Here is a 19,369-nt window from a genome sequence, read left to right on the forward strand (position 1 = left end):
AAGGGTCATTAACAAGCCTCTTCCAGCAGTGTCTGGGTGAGACTAATTACCTGGAAAGTTTTGAATGTACAGGAGTGTATGTCCATCAGAAGTGTGACAAAACCAAACCAAGTAGTTGTACACCAATTAGTGCTACTTTTATTAATGCCAGGTTAAGGAAACGATCATTAGAACTAAACTAGATCATTTTATGAATCGCAGTAAGATTCTAAAAGATAGTTAACACGGATTTAGGAAAGGTACTGTAGGTCTTGTTTAACTAACTTGGCAGAGCACTTTGAAGAATCAACTACAGTTTTGGGCTCACCCAGAGCATATGACTTTCTTAGATTTTGAGAAAGCTTTTGACAAAGTTCCTCATAAATAATTAATTCTGTAACTGCCGATAATATGCATTGAAAGAAATACAAGTACGTGAATTAACAAGGCTGACACCTGAAGAAGGCTCCACGGCCGAAACGTTGTGTTCTCTTTCTTCTTTTTTTCAGCATGGAATAAACCTATTACTTTTTCCTTTGCAGCCTACGCATGCTGACGCAGCTACCCACATGATAAAGAGTGTACAGATTTGAGTCAAATGCTAAAACTAGGATAATATTATTAGAGGAGTACCTCATGGATCTGTTTTAGAACCACTGCTCTTCCTTATTTATATACTGTAAGTGACCTTGATTATGATATAGTTTGTACAGACCAGGTACAAACTAGTTTGTAGATGATACTAAAAGAGGAGGTGAGCAAACACAAGTGAAATAGCAAAGGAAATTCAAAAAGACCAAAGTCAAGACTGGACAAGCATCTGTCAGCTGTCTGTTTGATATAGACATTCTAAAGTTAGAAAACCTTAGAATTTAAGTCAAGAGATGATATGTTAAAATCATACAATGCACTAAAAAGACATAATTTAGAATACTCAGTTACAATACAATACAAGAAGATCTCCTTGGTATATATTCCCAAGCACAAAGGAATGTCCTAAATTGGCAGACTAACAGAAGAAAGCTTTTTAATTTTGGACAGAGGCAACTATGAGGAGCCCTGATTCAAGCATTTGTTAATGAGAATCACTTTTTAAACAAAGGGTAATAGGAGTTGGAAGCAAACTACCCCACCATTTTGTGGAAGATGATATCCTGTGTTCTACAGCATGATGAGGTCCTCAGATCAGTTAACTGCTTAAAACAAATTAATTAGATGGACCACTGGCCACCTCTCATTTGCAGTCATTCTTCTATTCCTATGTGCTGTACAGTATTCTCCATTATTCTAAAGTAATTTCTTGCATGTGGTGAATATAATACTTTGTTCCTGATGTTAAGGCCCTAACTTGTGGCGGTAGAAGATTTATTCATGAAAAGTGAATTATTTGTGATCTCCTATGGTATTCTGTAGAATCCCAATCTCTTTTCTTTTGCAGGTGATAGTACAGCAGTCAGAAGCCTTTACTGGAGTCCGAGATGGAAGGTACTGGGGTATAATTGGGTTTGGTTCCAACTTCTCCACGGATTTAATGATGAGGTAAACTTTGGGATACATCTGTTTACTTTTGCCTTCTTGTGTTGTATTAATTTTTAATACTTTAATGCTTAAAAAAATGTTTTTCTGCATCCCCAAATTTAGATTTAGTGGTTAAAAGACTTTAGAAGAAACTGTTAAGCTAATCAGAGCTAGCTATGGAAATTTCTAACTCAAATAAATTGTGAGCAAGATAATGTTCACATATTATGGTGTCCCACCCAGGGTGTGTCCTGCCTTGTAGGATGGGCTCCAGCTCCAGGGATAAATGGATATTACTTTGAAGGATCCTTATAGAAAGCTCACTTGATGTGAGACATTTAAAGTGTCTGCCTGGTCTGCGGTCGACAGACATGTGACTTGAGGTGGCTGTGCTGAGTCAGTATTGTAAAACAGATCTCAAACTCTAACTCATCTGGTGGGGCAGAGTCACAGAGTTTCCATACATGCTGCTAAAGGACAGCTGTTCCATTCACCCTATCCTAATTTCTTAGCAGCACAAATCTCAATATTGTCCTAGAATTGTACAGAGACGAAAAAGAACACTTGTAAATTTCAAACAAAACGACATTATTATGGAAAGTGAAAACCTAAAGGTACAGTAAATGTGTTAAATATCAATAGAGCTTTAGCAAAATTGGTCAGTTTGCCATGGTAGTTTTTGTTATCAGGGCATGTTGCTCGGGAAAGCAAAAATGTGTTTTTTTATAGAACTTCCCCAAATGTCGTTTTAAACATTGTATTACCTTAGTTACTGTTTTGAACATCATTTTCAGATTTTCCTCATTTTGAAAACAATAACTTTACAAACTACTGGATTTCTAAAGGTCTAAAGCTTCATCCTGTAGAAAATGCGAAATCACCTTTTTAAAGGCTGGGCCTTTACTAGAAATTCCCTTTACGCTCCACCAAAGAAGAGACATTAAGGAAACCTTACATGCAGAGGACAAACCACATCAGTGCATGGCTTGCCAGCTACTGTGCAGCATTGCAAAGGCTGGGTGGAGGTTTTTTTTTCCAGTTCACAAGCCTGGCATTTGCATGATATGCACCCTAGGTAGCAAAATCCGTCTTTGTTTTTAAAAATGCTGTAACTTGAGAGCCTTGTCTTCAGGGTATAATGTCAAAATACTTCACGCATAACATGCACTGGCAGAGGAAATTCAAGTCTAGCCTGTTCAAAGCTTGCTGAATCTGGGCAGTACATTCATGATTTACCTGGGTCAAAATACAATAATTAAACACCAACCTTAAAAATGGAAGAACAAAAGCACTGGACTAAATAAGTTCGTGGAGCATACTTTTCCATGGAGAAAGCTCTCTCTCTTTGCCATGAAATTGTTTGAGATATTTTCTGGGTCTGTTTTGTCTGTCTTGTACAGAATGCTACAGAAGAGTGTTACTAAGCAGGTGGTGGAAGGTGGGACTGTGCATGTGTGGCTTGACATGACAAGTAAGTGTTTGTGACATACTCTCCCTCTGGGCAAGAGAGCACTTTAATGATGTGCATAGTGAGGATAGAAAAGATCTCTGCCATGCTGCAAACATTCAACTTTCCACATGGTGGCAATGTCTCCTTGAAACTCGGAATTGGCGTCTTATTTTGATACAAGTACCCGTTTTTATATTGCTGCTAAAACATGCACTTTGTGATCCTGCTTTTATAATTTACATTTTGAGAAATATACATATATGTTTCATCTTATAGTATGTTCATTTCGGTAATGTATATATTTGTTATATTTCTGTGAAATTACTTTTTGCTTAGCACAACATGTAAATAAACTGATTACTGTAATTTCCTTGTTCATTTCTTCTTCTCATTTAAGACAGACAGATCGCTTTTATGCTCCAAAAAAAGCTTCAGGAAGCGTTTGAGGTTTGTCAACTTTTTTTTTTTATTATTCTGCTGAAATAATAGCAATTTAAATTGCATCCTACTCTGCGTTTAATTTTCAGGTCAAGTTAAATAGTGAGAAGCTTTATCAGCAGTTGAATTGAAGATTAATTTTAGGTAGGTCAGACTGAGGAAGCTCCTGCTGGAGTTTAGCCAGGACCCCAGAGCTGACACCCCTTACAGACAATGCCATTGAGATCTTTCATGACCAAGCAGTCAAGACCTCAGTTTAACATCTCATTCAAAGGCCCACTAAGGCCCCACTGTCCCCAGTCTTCATACTGGACTCTTCATTGGTTTTGGACATTCTGGGAATGTGCCATGTGCAAGTCTGCCTACATATCTCACAGCATATCGGCTTTGACAACAGAGCTGGGTAGCTAGTGTTACACAAGCACTTAGAAGCCGCTTTGTGGCTTCAACATGGTTTTCCATGAATTGAAGTGAGAAATCCTTCCTACCGTGAAAAGGGTGCCGGTAAATGCCCATACAATGAAAAGTATGTTTCTCTTTCAGAGCTTTGTCCAGGATAAACTTGGCACACTGTCTTATCTGGTGTCCCTCCCTGTAAAGGTAAGGATCAGTAGTGATTGTGTCTCCCTTCACTGTCTCTTTCTGTTTATAAGTTCGATAAGATGTTCATATTGATACTTGGCAACATGGAAATAGAGGCACAGAGAAAATCATAGTAAAACTACTAACCTTGGGTCTTTGACAAGCTCAGGAAATGTTAATTTAAGATATCAAATGACTGTGGATTAAATGGATTAAATATCCTTTATGCATTTATAACATCTCTAATGTTTATTTGTTTTACCTATAAACATTGAGTAGACGTTTTTCACTGAAAGTGCAGAATCAATCACAGTCAAAATATACCATATTATTCTCACTCCTGTTTGACCCTGGATCTAATGTTTTGGACTGTTTCCATGTCAGATTCTTGGCGCGGGTGCCAGGTTTTAAACCAGAGGCTGTTTAACCTTTCTGTATCTCATGCAGTTTGAAGAACCTATATATGGCAGCAGCAATCCTGATTTCACTAGCTTTGTGACACCTGGAGCTGTGCTGAGGTACGAAATCCTTAACTGGGTGCATTCAAAATATAAAGGGGCACAGGAGCGGCTCGATCATGAGAGGAGCTCACTGCGAGCAGTGGGGTGGTCATATGATTCAGACATCACGAGTCTGAGTCTGGGTCAGGTCAGTGCCTGACTCAGCACTAAGGGTGGCGTTAGTCACCCCGGTCTCTCCCAGCTCGCAGCCAAACAGTGACTCCCTCTGGCCTCCTGGGATCCCGCGGGCCTGTTGTGACCTTAGCAAAGGGCGCAGCAATTGTAGCCAGTGCCCTGGAACGACATGGACTCTTTCCCTTGTGCCATTTGTAGCTGTGGGCCAACATGTAAAGACGCAATTCTAGATCAGGTAGTTATATTTGAAAACATAACACTTCTAACCTCTATTTAGAAAGGCACTAGTGCACGTGCTGCACAGAAAAATCATACTATGGTTTGTCACACATTGTATATTGTCATACAGAGAGTGTTTTCCAGTTAAACAAGTAGAATAGGATAGAACACTGACTGTAACATTTCCACAGTTGCCAAAGCCTTGTGTTCTCTTGGCAGTATCACCTTTTATTTGGCGGTGGGCCTGACAGCGTTGTCCTTTGTGACAGAGCGCAAGGAAGGGCTGCTGGACAGATGCTGGGTTGCAGGTCAGTCAGTGGTACCTCTACTGTTCCTCTCAAGTGGGTTGTTATGACGGGAAAATAAAACCTTCATAATTAGAAAAATGACCCGTAGTGTCTTGTGCATGAATAGGCAGACTCCGGTTTGGGATAAATCGGGTGAGAACAGAAGAAACACTTGTTAATGAATCATATTGTTATAGTCCTACAACAGTAGAAGTAAAAAAAACAATGTAGTGTAATGTCACATGCCTGCCAGGAGAGGGCGTCTCGGTTTCAAAGCCAGTTGTCATAAAGGCACTTCTGAAGAATGTGTAGCAAAAGGCACACTGAGAGAGCAGTCCATGGCATACTTCCTGTGTTTGGCATACTAAGCTGGACTGGAGTGTGGAGCTCCATTTTGACTTTGATCTCAGGCCTTGTTCCTGGATCATGTTACAGAATATCCACAAAAACAATCAACATTGGTATTTATCAGTAGTAATGAGATCTTGCAGTTAGATGGATGATCCTAAACAAATTTCATCATTTTACCAGAATCCATTAATATAAATAAAATAAAATAAAACAAAAATCTCTCTGCTCCTTCAATACAAAGCCACATGCACATGCTCTATTTTCATCCTGCACAAGGATTCTTAGAGACTCCACACGACAGCATGTAGGCAATATGAAGCAAGACATTTTTTGAATCAAGATTACTCTTTAATTTTAATGCAGCCTATATAAACAGATTTAATATTGTTATTCTGACACATTAAAAGAGTAACACAAATCTGCAGATAAAATAAGCAATAATTTTGTCAGTCATTATAATAACTGGAAACCCAGTAAATAAAATGTACATATTATAAATATATAGCCAACTTGTATAATGTATAGTTCATAATATAAACAGTTTAGATTATGTAATTCCAATAGAACTGCAGGCTTTATGAGCACGAGAGGTGGCTGGGCATGATTGTCACTGTTCAGTGTTGATGATGAATAGCAGTGTTTCCCAGCCTTGTCCACCCTGTGGCACACTTGCTTTAACACAAACATAATAACATCGTCTCCATATGACTTGTGAAGCAAAATGCACCACTCTAAGCCAAAGGGACTTGCTCACACTTTCAAAACTCTGCATGGTTTTGTCTGCTGCCTGTTTTCCTCCCAAGTGGGACATTGTTATTGTTTCTAGTCTCACAGGACGTCTTGAAACAACCGGCCACCTGACCATATTGCACTTTTATCAGTATTGTTTCACTGAATGACCTCCGAAGCTGCACCTTTCCCTTGGGGTGCTGTTGTCTAGGGGCCCATGTGGGAGGCAGCCGCCACTAAACACTAAACACTGGCTGAAACTGAAATGGGGTCAGGCTGGTGTTAAGGTGTTGGACTTAAGACCTTAAGTCAAGTGGGATCTGAACAATGAAAGTTGATTTATTCATTTTTCTCGGGTCCCAGTATTTGGTGGGACGAGTGCTTATGCCTGACAGCACAGCGATGGAGAAGCGTGTCTATAGAGAAGGGGTAATACTGTCACGGGTGAGCTCGGGGCTCACAATGCAAACCTACCAGACTGACTAACTCTGCACTTCTCACCCGGAGGGCCTCTGGGTAATAAGGGAGGGGAGAGATTCGGCCTGACGGCCTGATGTCTGTCTGTCCTGCCCCAGGTGTGAGCTCGCTGGAGACCATGCTGGCACACCTGCTCTCTCAGCTGGTCATCATGAGTGTCCAGGTCACCCTGCTGCTTCTCTTCGTCCTCCTGGTCTTCAAGGTGCGTGTCCGCCCTCCCCGTCTCTCGCGCCCCGTGCCCACGCCACACCCTTCTCGCCCCACGCTTCTGGGAAACAGGAAGAATTCTCTGAAGTGTAGTGAGCGTAACAAGAGCTGGGTCCAGCTGTTCACCGTGCACTGCCAGCCAGAGCCTGACATCGCAGCACGTGAAACTCTAGCTCTGTCTTCCACAGCCACCACTTTTCTGCCAAGTAATCTGTTAGTTACTTGAAATGTTATGTTAATTATACATTCATTATTACAGTCCTTTTTTTCAGCCCAGCACTAAATAGGTAGTAAAAACCACCTAGCTTACTCAGAATGTAACACACTCATAGAGTGTATTTCCATCCCTATATCATCCCACTGAAACCGACTTGTACAAAAACATGCATCTACAGTTTATCTGTAGCAGATATGCATCCTTAATGTAATCATTTATGACTAATTTGTTACTTAAGGGATGACCCACGCAAAGTGATTCTGGAGTTTTGAGTAGCTGAACTTCCTTATTACCATCTTTAACCTGTCATACACAAAATCCACTAAAGGTATAGAACCTTTGTTTTTTCCTTAAAGAAATGGTCATGCAACTTTAGTGCATTTTTATTTTGTTCCATTTTTTGTTTGTATTTTTTAGAAAGCACTTTTAAAATTCCAAAGTGAGCAGTGAAAAGAAAAAATACAGTAACAATGTAACAGAAATGAGATATTGCAGAACTTCTTAAACCTGCTGTTCAAGAGCTTTGACTGTGTGTAACGTTGGCATCTTTTCCACTGGTTTTCACTTTTTATCTGGCTGTGATGTATTTACACGGTAGGGCTGCCTGAACGCAGGCAGGAAAGGTACGCACACCTGTTTCTGCTCCTCACACAGGAAGCGGCTGTGGTCGCCAGTCTACCCTGACAGCAGCACGGCTGTGATAGGCCGTCTGTGGTTCAGCAGATCCACCACACTCTGCTGTTCTTTATGCAGGCACGCTTTCACAACAGCGCTAATAAACATTGAGGAATCAGCTTTCACTTGTCTGGCCCTGAATGCTAATTGACCTGTTCGCTCACATACAGCCCTGTACTGAAACTCTGAAACACACAGACTGGCAGCTCACAGAAGAGGGAGAATTTGACCCTTTCCGTTCCAGTTGTTGACACAGTTATTATCAGTGTTGCCCTCCAGCTCTAAGGACAGAACCACCCTGTCTCTCAGGCAGTAATTTAAGAAGAGGTGGCTTCACCTTTCTTGCAGTTAGCTCTCGTTTCGTTCAGGCCCCACACAGGCAGAGCCCTGTGTTACTATCCGCCTGCCCTGTGGCTGACCTTGTAACCTTGAGATGGGCCCTGGATGATATATCTCATTTCAGTTCCACGCAGCACCCCGAGCCCCACCTTGCCGACAGAGGACAAATAACATGGTCCAGACCCCTCTGGGACTAATCTGCAGCATCTAACACCCCGGTGAAAATGAACAGCACTGCAGCATGCCTCTGGCCCTCTGCTGTGCACTGCCCTTTGCGGCAAATTAATTGAACATTATCGCAGGCCCGGTGATTGATTTTCTTTAGCAGTTAGCGCCTCTGGAATTACTGTTGAGTCATTTACTTTCCCCATCAGGTTCACCAGCGCCTTTTATTGCGCTGCTTTAAAATTCAACGTGGACAAACCAGGGGGAGAGAGGAGCAACCTTGCAGAGGGCCATCAGCTGAGTCCAGGCCTCTGAATTTCAGATTGCACTGCTGGTCTATTTGAATAGAAAACAAATGACACCTTACGAGGAAGGTGACAAGGGCAAGGTGTTGTCACATAGATTTTATTTATCTTTGGCTTGAGTTTGTAAGAATAAAGGAAGGAAACAAAAAACACACTATTGCCAGGAATTTGTCCTCAATTTTTTTTAATGATAATGCCATTAGGCAATTAAGAGCCAAAGTATTTGACATTAAATCAATTCATTTATATTGTGAAAAAATAGTATTTCTCTGAAACCATAAGGAGTAGGGCCAGTGAAATTTGCTTAGCTATTGTCTGGAGATTAATAAGTTGCATGATATTAATACTTTAGTGAAAATAGGCAATTATTTTAATAATGGCTGTAGCATAGGAGGGTCATATTTTTAAAGGATCTGTTCATGTTTTATATAACATTCCATCTTTGGCTTGTGTGCTAGGTACTGTTTTCTTTAAGGACACTTTTAAGGGCTCTGGCAGAACTTCCTAGTTCTGAGACATGCTATTGCTCTTCATTTCAGTTCCAATGACAAATTATTATGAAAAAACTGTTGTCCTCAGAGGTATATGGATATACTATGGTAGCTTAGGTTCATCAGCAAAACATAAGTTTAGGGAATGAAAATTTCAATGATAATTTCTTTATAACACTTAATAGATTAACAGAATGTGACTTAAGTATTAATAAACTGATAGCAGCTAACCCTTACAAGAGATAAATTTTATGTTTTTTAAATGAATAAATTGATTTTAACTGAACAATATAAGATTGTTCTCATACACAGATGCTTTAATAATGGATACTGTACATCCGTGTTAATAATTTGTCGTCTCTTTTCCAAGATAAGACTGTGATTTTATTCAAGCCACATTGGTTTACGGGCTCATAAAGAACCTCATAAAGGTACAAATGTTTTTACAACATGGCACAGGTGTGTTGTTCTCACTCCTGGAATGTAAGCTGCAAGTCTGTGAGACACTGGACTGAGCTGATGTGCTTGTGTGTTTCGGGCCTGCTCTGTCCTAGATCCCCAATGAAGGCTCCCTGGCTCTCATTGTGATCCTCATCTTCCTCCAAGGCGTGACGGGCATTTCCTTTGGCCTCGTGATCTCCGCTGCGATTGACGACGAGCAGTCAGCCAACCAGGCCGCCCTCGGCATCTTCTACCCCAACCTCATCATAAGCGGTGGGTGAGGTCCTTCCACAGCGCCTAAGCACAGCGCCCCTGTATTGCAGCTCTGTTTGGGAATTGATGTGTAACTTTCACATTTTAATTAATTGATACACTATTACCTCTGCAGTGCAAATAAACTGAACAGTACTGTCAAGAAGACATTGTTTAACACTCAGTCAAGCCACATTTCATCATTTTCAAGGTGAAGCAGATTATGCAGTACAGTATTTTTATATATAATATATCACGTGCTCAGGTAAATTTAGCCTGCCACCTGCAAAGAATTTTACATACGGCAATTGATGTATATTTGTACATCATGCTTCACGCTCTGTTACGGCGAGTATAACGAACTCTGTGCAGGTCTCTGATGGAGTCCGAGGGGAACAGGTCAGAGGAGGGTGGGAGAGTAGTCGAGAGGTCCAGGCGTAGTCGAGTCCAGAGAGGAATGCCAGGCAAATGAATCCGAGCAGGGAAGGAAGGAAGAAGGTACAAGCTGGAAACGGGTCCGAGAGGCGGGGTCCGAGAGAGCAAGACGTCGCAGGTTGTAGGAACGAGAGCTCAGGAGGTGGAAAGATTCCTAATAGCGAGCAGTGAACAGGGTGAGCAGAGGGTTGAAATAGTGAAGGAAGGGGTGTGGTGTGGTAATTGGGTAATGGGAGTTAATTAGGGCCAGCTGCGCTCGTAACGCATGCGTTCCGCTTTAACTTAATCCTATACATACCTCAGTGCTCCACGTACCTTTCAGACATACAGTACTGTATCTGGCTCCAGAAATGTTTCTGTTTTTAGAGTCTTGTTTCCACTCATAGCTCTAAGACTGGAAAAGCATGGTTTGAACTGCAAATGTTTTCACTTTTGATTTCTTTGGAAATGGAAAACAAACATGGAAATCTTTTTATTTGGATTGATTCTTGTCTAGTAATGTTTGGAATGTTTAGTGTTATGGACAATATTCATGTGATTTTGTAGCACAGTTTCCAGTGTAAAATGCTTCTTCCTGTGGTGTTAAATATGGTAGAATTTGTCATTTGCTGTTGATATATGCAGATCAGGGAGCTATAGGCCACTGTAAGCATCCATGTAGAGTTATATGAAGGATGCAGAAGTCATATCTAGCTCTATATCAGCTGCCCCTGCCCACTCTAATACATGACTATGTAATATTGGATCAGACACATGACAGCTGATTTACTGTTCATGACATTTTCAGATTCAGTTTTTGGTTAGTGTTAGCTGTAGTTCTAACTGATACTAATTACAGGAGTAATTTTTGTAGCAATCATCAGAAAAAAAAAACTATGCACCATGGAGGTATTCTAGCGAAACATTTGGTGCATAATCCTAAAGACCTGTTAATAAAGAGGGTAATGTCAGACATAACAGATCAATAACAGGAAAGGTATGTGATGGATTTCATGTAGAGTTTGTGTTACCACAGGCTTCTTGGTGGTCTGTCCCCTGAGAGGCTGTAATAGACTGAAATTACTTAAAAACTGAAAACCCAGGCATAAAATTGCAGGCAGATGAGAAAGATGGTTAATTGTTCATTATGAGCCAGAAACAAACAACAAAAAGGATAATTATGTTGCAGCGTGTTATCAAAAGCCATTCCACCAAATTTCAGCAAATTAACCTTTAGAGGAGATGAGTAAGAGTCTCCTATTACTACGGATGAATGGTTATGGCTCCATTTTACAAGATATGTAAAATCAAGGTTAAGGGCAGAGGTAGACACGATGGGTGAAATTGTTCACCCAGGCAACAAACCCCACATTTGAGGAGGGCATAAGATTTGAGGGTCCAGGTCTGAGATCTGTTCATTGGGAGACTTGTCCTCCTGTTATCTGTTAGCTGCACAGGAAAGGGGTACCAGCCTTTAATAGTCCTCCAACAGAGTGCAAATAAAACCTCTTAAGGAAAAAGTATCCTCCCCTGAAAAATAGATAAAATGACAAAGTTCTGGGTCTGGATCATTCTCCTGAAGAAGGTTCCTCAATCCTCAACATTTGTTTTATTTTTCAGCATGCAATTCAAACCTCTGCTTATTCCCTTGCAGTCAGCAGTGTGGTGCATCTGCCCACTCTAACCTTAGATGAAACCCAAAATCTGATTTAACTACAGGGCTTTTGAGTATTTATGAGTTACTTGTGGCAGAAACTGGTATTCTGTGCTATCTGTACATAGCATTATGATCTGGTGACAGAACAGTAACTAATACCCCAATAAATGCTAGTGGGTTTTTCTTTTCTTTTTGTGTACTATAACTCCAAGAGCAGATAAAAACTGATGAAGCCATAAGCCAGTGTCACGTCCACCAGCAACCATATCCTATCCCGTAAACGACCTTTCACTGAACCAACCACAGCTATGGGTAATTCCAGCAAGCACCAGCGCACGGATCAATTATCCAATCACGACACCACACTAATAACCAAACCCTCACTACCCTCAGTTCTGTTTTCGGTATTAGCCTCTATCCTTGGAGCTCCTACCTCGCCGTTTCTATTGAGACATTCTCTTTCGGATTGAAACTCTGGTCTTGGAATATTCTACCTTTGATCCTCGACTCTAACTTCAGCCCAGCGATTTGGAGAAGTAGCCAACGATCTCCTCTCCCATTCCCCCTTTTCCCGATCTCCTGAAGCTCTCAGAAGAATGCACAGAGTCCTTCCTCTAGCTTCTGGACAGAGCATTCGTTACAGCCAGGTGTTTTTCATAGCCTTTTCTTCTCATTTATCTTGAAGATAATGGTGAAAGTTCAAGAGTTTAAATCAAACGATACATCATATATATGGGAAACAGGAAGAGCCTTTTTTATATGCAAACAGAGTTCTGGAAAATGCCTGGGAATTTGGGATGAGAAAAAGTGGAAATATTTGACACTGGAGCTAAGACAATTATTTTATGTTTTCCTTTTCACAAACAAGGCACTTTTTTGTGTTTTCATATGCAGGTATTATCTGGCCCATGGAGTGTATACCTTATCCTCTGAGATACCTGAGCATGGTCTTACCACAGACATATGCAGCCGAGGCCTTGCGCTGTATCATGTACAAAGGTAATGTATGACCTGTCTTCTTTCTCAACTGCTTTTTGAACTGGATTCATAAAATAACAACAATGTTGGCCGCATCAATTATCTTGACTTTATGATCAAAGGGTTCAAACAAATTTAGGCTGCTTATGTAAGGACATCACGCATCATATTATGCTGATCACTCTAGTATATGTTTCTAAATGCTTACAAACAGTTGCTTCACTGCACCGTATTAATTATTTAGTAGCACTCTTAATATTTAAGGCCCCTATTTAAAGGGATGTTTTTTTCTTCCTAGCTTAATTGGTGCTGACAGAGCTCTGAGAGTCATTGTTAATGTCATAGAGCCATCAATAACATTGCACATGGAGGAAGTCGAATGAAAGAGCAACTGGGAGCACAGATAACAGTGCACTGCTGATGAAAGGCAAAAGAGAAAACATTTTCTAAGGGGTCAAATTGACAATGACCACTTGAAACTGGGAATACAGACCTGCTAAAAAGAATTCTAAGATGGTTCATAAATTCTCATACAGTGCTTGCAGTACACCAGCTGCAACAAAGCTAACCTTATCTTGTTACGTTCTGACATTGAATGCTGTTTTTTAGGGTGGGATTTGACCGCAATGATGGTGTGGAGAGGTTTTGCAGTCACCCTGGGCTGGAACACTTTCTTCTTAATCCTTGCCACGGTCATACTGAAGATGAGGATGTAGTCAGTCCAGGGAGTCCTGGGTATGGACAAGAAACCCTCACAGATCCTGAGCTGGGGATGACCCCTCCAGTCCCACTGAGCTGCATCTCTGACTATCCAGATACAGGTGATTTCTGACTGATAGGTGTTACTGGAATGTCAGCACACTGTATGTCTGTCTCAGGAGTTATCACCCGGAGTGATTATTTTTTGGGACACTTTCTTATATGTGTTAAAACACCAGCGGTATTTTTCTGCAAGCGAGAACACAAATTCGTTGTAAATTGAAGTATTCAAAAGATCAGTTTATCTGATCAATAATGTTGGCTTCAGCTCAGATGCCCACTTTTCATTCCATCGAGATATCCAATATACAGTAAACCCTTTTTGAACTGGATAAGTCAATTGAGAACAAATGTTCACGTTGTGTTGTGCTTTGCCTGCTGTTCAGTAGAAATTGGAATGCTGTTTTATCACAGCTTAAAGCAGACAGTGTGCTTAGAGCTCACGTTTTTGTGGTTTCCTTGCTATGTTTGACTTTGTGCTGTCTCTGTTGTGTACAGTCAGCCTGTCCAACTGACATCAGAGAAGCTGGGCATTCCAGATCATTAGGCTTCTTTGTTTGGCTTCACAGCAACAGAAGCACTGATGGGCTTATCAATATCTGGAAATAGCAAGAGTAATAAATGGACATCTTAGACTCCTAACATTATGTTAAACAATTAAGAAAAGGATCAGTATTGGGGAATCTCTCTGCCTAGGAATAATGTACCTTTAAATGAACTACTGTACAGAAGAATGGTGCTATATGAGCGTATTACTGGAATGGTGTGTGAAGACCACTGTGAAACCAGATTGACAAATGGGAAATACAAAAGTGAATTTTTACTCTTACATTTTTTATTTTGTGATAATTGTACAATATCAATACCAAATGATCTGTGTTTTTCTAAAAGAAAATAATCAACTGAAATGCTTACTAAGGACTTAGGAATTGTTTCAGTAATTCCAATATAGGAAGCTCTAGCAATAAATGCCACAAGTAGAAGATTTAATGTATACTTACTTTTTAAGTCCAGTAACCATACTCCACAAGAACTGCTGATTTTTATAAAAATGTTTGGGAGTCTCACTGATACATTCTCAAAGATAAATGTTTGTCCACATGAACACAGATTAACGTGAAACATTGCAAATCTTGTTTTATGGCAAATAAAGTTTAACCAAGAGTGATATGATTGACAGGAAGGAAGACATCCTAAACCAGAAGAGGGTCAGAGTTTAGAAATGACTCTTTTTGTTCCTCCCACTCTGGAGTGAACCCAGTAAGCTTAAAATAGCCAGCTTATAATATTAAGGTACAAACAGAAATAGAGAAGAAACAAAGAATTGTCTGGATTTTGAATAAACAGAAAACTGGCCTGTTGAAATGACAAGAGAAAAAGTGTTCTTTAGAAGGAGCTGTGAAACAAGCACAGACACATAATTAGGCAATTTTGTTGTCAGACACCAATTAATTTATGATACATCCTTTGTCTCCAAAACACAGTTTTACAACCCTTTTATTGTCCTGTTCCACTTGTTATCAAATATGCCTAGAAGAGACGATACCTAGAGTGTGAACTACTTTCTAACATCTCATTAGTGTAATAAGCATTTAAGTGTTGGCAGCTGCCCATCGTTTGTTTTCTTGGACATTTATTTTCATTCCTCATATTGACAAGACTAAAATCCGTCTACTTCACCATAGTTCTGAAAGAAGCAGAAGATTGTTTTTTTAAACGATGCCGTGCCAAGACGGTTTCCCAGTGTAGCGTTGTGCACAAGAAGAGCACTGTGTATGTTTGTCTAGGTTGCAGTAGCCTGCCGATGTTGGGGAACCCATTTTACTACCTCTGATAAGCAGACCTACTGAACATGTCCTTACTTGTTTGAAACTATTATAGAACCGCACTTTGTGTTATTTAATTAAATCCTTTTGAGACATCACTGCATTTTGTCGTGCTTTCCTTTAAAGCCTTCAGAAAGGTATAGTATTCCTTGGTGACAGAGAGCTTTGTTTTTGTTTTTCTCATGACAGAGAAATTCAGGTGCCTAACAGAGTTCAGTACATTAAGGAATAAACTGTGCCTACAGCTAGTTGACCTCTTAATATACAATCTTAAAGAGGACAAGCATTGATTATCAGCCTTTATATAAAAGGTGTTATATTCTTTTCCTGGAAACAAAGGTATTGGGTTTCCCGGTTTTCAAGTACCGGTGATTCCTTTGGAAAAGAAGGATGTCTTCAGTTTCACACTGGAGGCCGAGAGGAAAGCTCCTGAGATTCCTGCAGGGCAGACAGAGACACTGCTGCAGACATTGGGGGTGGGGGCTGGGAAATTTCTCCTGGAGGCAGACAGGAACTTGTCCCACAGAGGCCGAGAATCACTCAGCTGGGCAATTGCTTTTAAGCATGCAGCTCTGTTTGTCTGCTGTCAACTGCTGAGCTACAGCACACAGCAGAGATGCACAACAATGGCAGGAAGGAAGTCCTGATGTGCTCTGAATGCTGTATGCTATGAGGGTCCTGTCCTGGCGGAGCAAGGTATTAGCGGTGAGCAGAAAAACGAGCACAAATGTTTTGGAAGACCGGTATTTCTACTGCAGTATAATTGCTTTTGTGTACCTGTGCCTCAAGCTGTTACCATTTTTCTAGTATAAAAAATCCTAGGTTTCTGCATCCATGGTTCTTATATAAAGGGGACTGCCTTTGCTACTGATAAGTCAGCAGAAATTTACAATTGATGGAAGTTACATTCTTGTCACCCTGAAATATATAATGGTTAGGGCCAAGGATAATGCTGTCTGCATGGCTCTCTGCTCCTCTCTGTAAATCACAGTAGTCTCGCTGGTGACCAAAATATTTTTTATCCTTTTACCAACTGGCAAAAAAATTGAAGCAGAGATCACAGTACAAACACGTCTGATTTCCTGTGTACCGTATAACATGTTGAGAGACTACAGCATGAAGCAAACGGTGATTCCTTAAGTTCCCTTGATTTGCCCTATGAAACAGAAGTCACTTGTAGTCAATTGGAGGAAAAAATCAACTTTATCAATGGTTACCTGAAGATCAATGGAATAAATATGTGCGAATTTCTGCTTAATGAGATTAATTACCTAAATATTCATTTGCGGTTTGAGACAGCAGACATCACTGATGCTCTGGGCTAAAGTACACAAACACAGGACACAGTCTGCATTGCTGCCTTCTCCACAGCCTTGTCTTATCGGTAACTCAAAAGGCTTCCCTGGGAATTTATGTTATGCAATATCAGCAGAGAAGCTGCTTTTGTGTGTGACAAAAATAACAGACTAAGCAGGACTCAATGTGAATATATTCCTCCCGCTTTGTTTTCTCAAGGGGGCTGTGATGTTGACCACGGATCTGCAGTGATAAGACACCCAAGAATGACATTTACAATACCAGAGCAGCAGCAGTGGGGGAACAAAGGCCTCTTTACAACACATCTGGGCTTCCCAGAGTTCTCTTGGCCCTTGTAAACTGGCACCTGCTGAGCCCAGGGGGACGTGTTGATCACTGACAGTGGCTGACGTCTGACACAGACCCAGGTCAGCACAGCTCACACTGCGGAGCACATACAGTACAGTAGGAACTCCACCAAAAACAAAGCCCCATGCACTCTTCTCTCCCAGCTCCTTCCTGCTGTCTCATCTTAGCTTATTAGAGCAGGGATTTGCATATCAAACAGCCTTTAGCATGGGCAACATTGCTTTCATACTTTGTAGGCCAACATGGCAATCTAAAGTGCATTTAGGGTAAGCAAAACAACAGTGATAGTAAAACCAACAGTAGTAACGGTCCCTGCCGCGCTGTTTCAAAGAGGCTCTGCTGCTCCTTCTAACACAACCTCTACATTGGTTGCATGCCAGATAGCAATGTCAGATCCTTCCAGGCGCTGCTTGTGGTGCCCTCTCCAGAAGAGGGGCACAGCTCATCATTCCTAGCAAGAGACAAGATTCAATCCTGGTGACAGTACTCTTCAGAGTGCAAGCACTGTGCAAGCAGTTGACTGCAGGTGTCCCTTTGCTAGCTGTCTGCTGCAGCGAGAACAAAAGGCATATCCTACTTATTCTACTTATTAATTTTAATTCAAACTCCCCTCTCTGTAACAGCCTAATAATAGCTGAAAACCTCTGATGACAGTCAAGGCTAATCAAAGGTAGCTGGTGCTTGCTAAATCGCAAGTGGATAGAAAATAATGTAACTGTTAACTTTTCAAACCCCATTTGGAGCGCAATGGCAAGTTCTTTGGTATAAACAGCAGATGTATAAGATTAACTTAGAAAGGGGAGACTGGAAAAGAGTGTGCTGAATGGTACACAAAATTGTGAGTTAGGTATGTAGCACATAAATACCACAGTAGCATTTACAGTCTCCCAAATAATGCTTGTGTGATTTGTAAATGTCTGGAAATGTTCTGACAATTATTTCTGCTTTGGCAACACTAATTCACCAGTCGTGCCAATAAAGCTCTCTGAATTTGAATTAGCACTCATGAAAAGCACAAGTATCTAAGTCCTTTATGCTTTTGATTATCCCCAGAACAGTAGGTTTACCTACTGTCAGTTATAAAATGTGGATCAAAGATGAATAATACATTGTTTTAATTTTCTGCTGAAACAAACGTCCTCTTTTTCTTCAGAGTCCTGTCTGAGCATGTCTTGGACATGAACACTAAACACTGTGTTTATTGGAGGGGGGGGGGTATTTTTGTAATATACAAGTCCTTCTGCCCTTTCTAAATACTCTCCAGACACCAGTGACTCTTGGTATGATTAGAATTCAGAGGGTCGCGATTTTCTCCTGGATCTTTTCTGCGAATTCACTTTCTCAGAATGGCAGTGCCCAACAAATTGCAGTGGAGAAAGGGAAGTGATCATGCCACAAATGACAGTGCTGGCCTGCTTAATTACATATGAAATGTTTAGAAATACTCTGTGTCTCATTTGCCAAAGTCTCCCGACAGATATCTTGAGGTAATTGCTGAGCCAAATGACTTTGTCGTTTAATGGCAGGAATTCCAATCCTTGTTCCCAGTGTCACTTTTTTCAAATTCATTATTTGTCTATTCAAATCTAAATACGCGAAATAGGTTCAGAAAGCCACGGAGTTTCTTATCTGAAAATGAAAGACACAGGACGAACAGAGAGAAGCAAGTTTTTAATTCCCAAAAGTGTACGCTGCGGAACATGCTTTGCCTTTAATTTTTTCCAGCTGTATGTTCAGCAAAAAAAAATGTTAGTACAAATAAGGAGTGAAGGCCGGCACTGGACACATATAAAACGGTATGGGAAACAGATATTCTCTGACACAACACAAGTGTATGCCTATGGAATTCAGCCAATAGTTCTTTGTTCCTTGCAAGTTTGTGATATTTAAAACATTCTGTAAACATATCTGTGTACTTGGATACTGTCTCCATGACAGCCTGACAACAGCAGACGGCTGACTTCCAAACACTGCAGTAGGGAAATTTAATATTTGGTTTAGCACTAGTACTAAATTTTTATTATGTAATCCCATGGCACGAAATCACAAGCAGGCTTAACGGCATCCTCAGTCAGACATTATATTCTTACCAAAGTTAGGCATTATGCAACACAAGAATCTGTACAGGAGTACTGTTGCTATGTTGGGGTTTTTTACTGCAACAACATAAAGACTCCCTGTTTTAGATTTCATCACAAGGTGCTTGCATGAGTGTTGTACTGCTAGGCATGATGAGCAGGACTTGAACTGGTCACGTTCTCGCTCAAATCTGAACATCTGAAACAATCAATATTCTCCTATGAGGAAATGTGC

The 19,369-nt window shown here is 40.6% G+C and overlaps 1 protein-coding gene across 3 annotated transcripts in view; it reads left to right on the forward strand.

The window, feature by feature from the left end:
- abch1 (ATP-binding cassette, sub-family H, member 1) overlaps nucleotides 1–18,162 on the forward strand; it is a 45,791-nt gene extending 27,629 nt beyond the window's left edge. For 2 of the 3 annotated variants that reach the window (XM_069179890.1, XM_069179891.1), the window contains exons 11-20: nucleotides 1,418–1,518; nucleotides 2,898–2,968; nucleotides 3,345–3,394; nucleotides 3,929–3,985; nucleotides 4,415–4,485; nucleotides 5,041–5,129; nucleotides 6,764–6,867; nucleotides 9,619–9,778; nucleotides 12,723–12,827; nucleotides 13,416–15,489. In XM_069179890.1, coding sequence (XP_069035991.1) covers nucleotides 1,418–1,518; nucleotides 2,898–2,968; nucleotides 3,345–3,394; nucleotides 3,929–3,985; nucleotides 4,415–4,485; nucleotides 5,041–5,129; nucleotides 6,764–6,867; nucleotides 9,619–9,778; nucleotides 12,723–12,827; nucleotides 13,416–13,522 — 915 coding nt within the window. In that variant the 3' untranslated portion in view covers nucleotides 13,523–15,489. Of the gene's footprint in view, nucleotides 1–1,417; nucleotides 1,519–2,897; nucleotides 2,969–3,344; nucleotides 3,395–3,928; nucleotides 3,986–4,414; nucleotides 4,486–5,040; nucleotides 5,130–6,763; nucleotides 6,868–9,618; nucleotides 9,779–12,722; nucleotides 12,828–13,415; nucleotides 15,490–16,906 lie in introns of those variants that run through there. The other variant, XR_011182283.1, reaches the window with a different exon arrangement.
- The last annotated feature ends 1,207 nt before the right edge of the window (nucleotides 18,163–19,369 follow it).

This window comes from Lepisosteus oculatus, chromosome 17, assembly GCF_040954835.1.
Source record: "Lepisosteus oculatus isolate fLepOcu1 chromosome 17, fLepOcu1.hap2, whole genome shotgun sequence".
Classification (NCBI taxonomy): domain Eukaryota; kingdom Metazoa; phylum Chordata; class Actinopteri; order Semionotiformes; family Lepisosteidae; genus Lepisosteus; species Lepisosteus oculatus.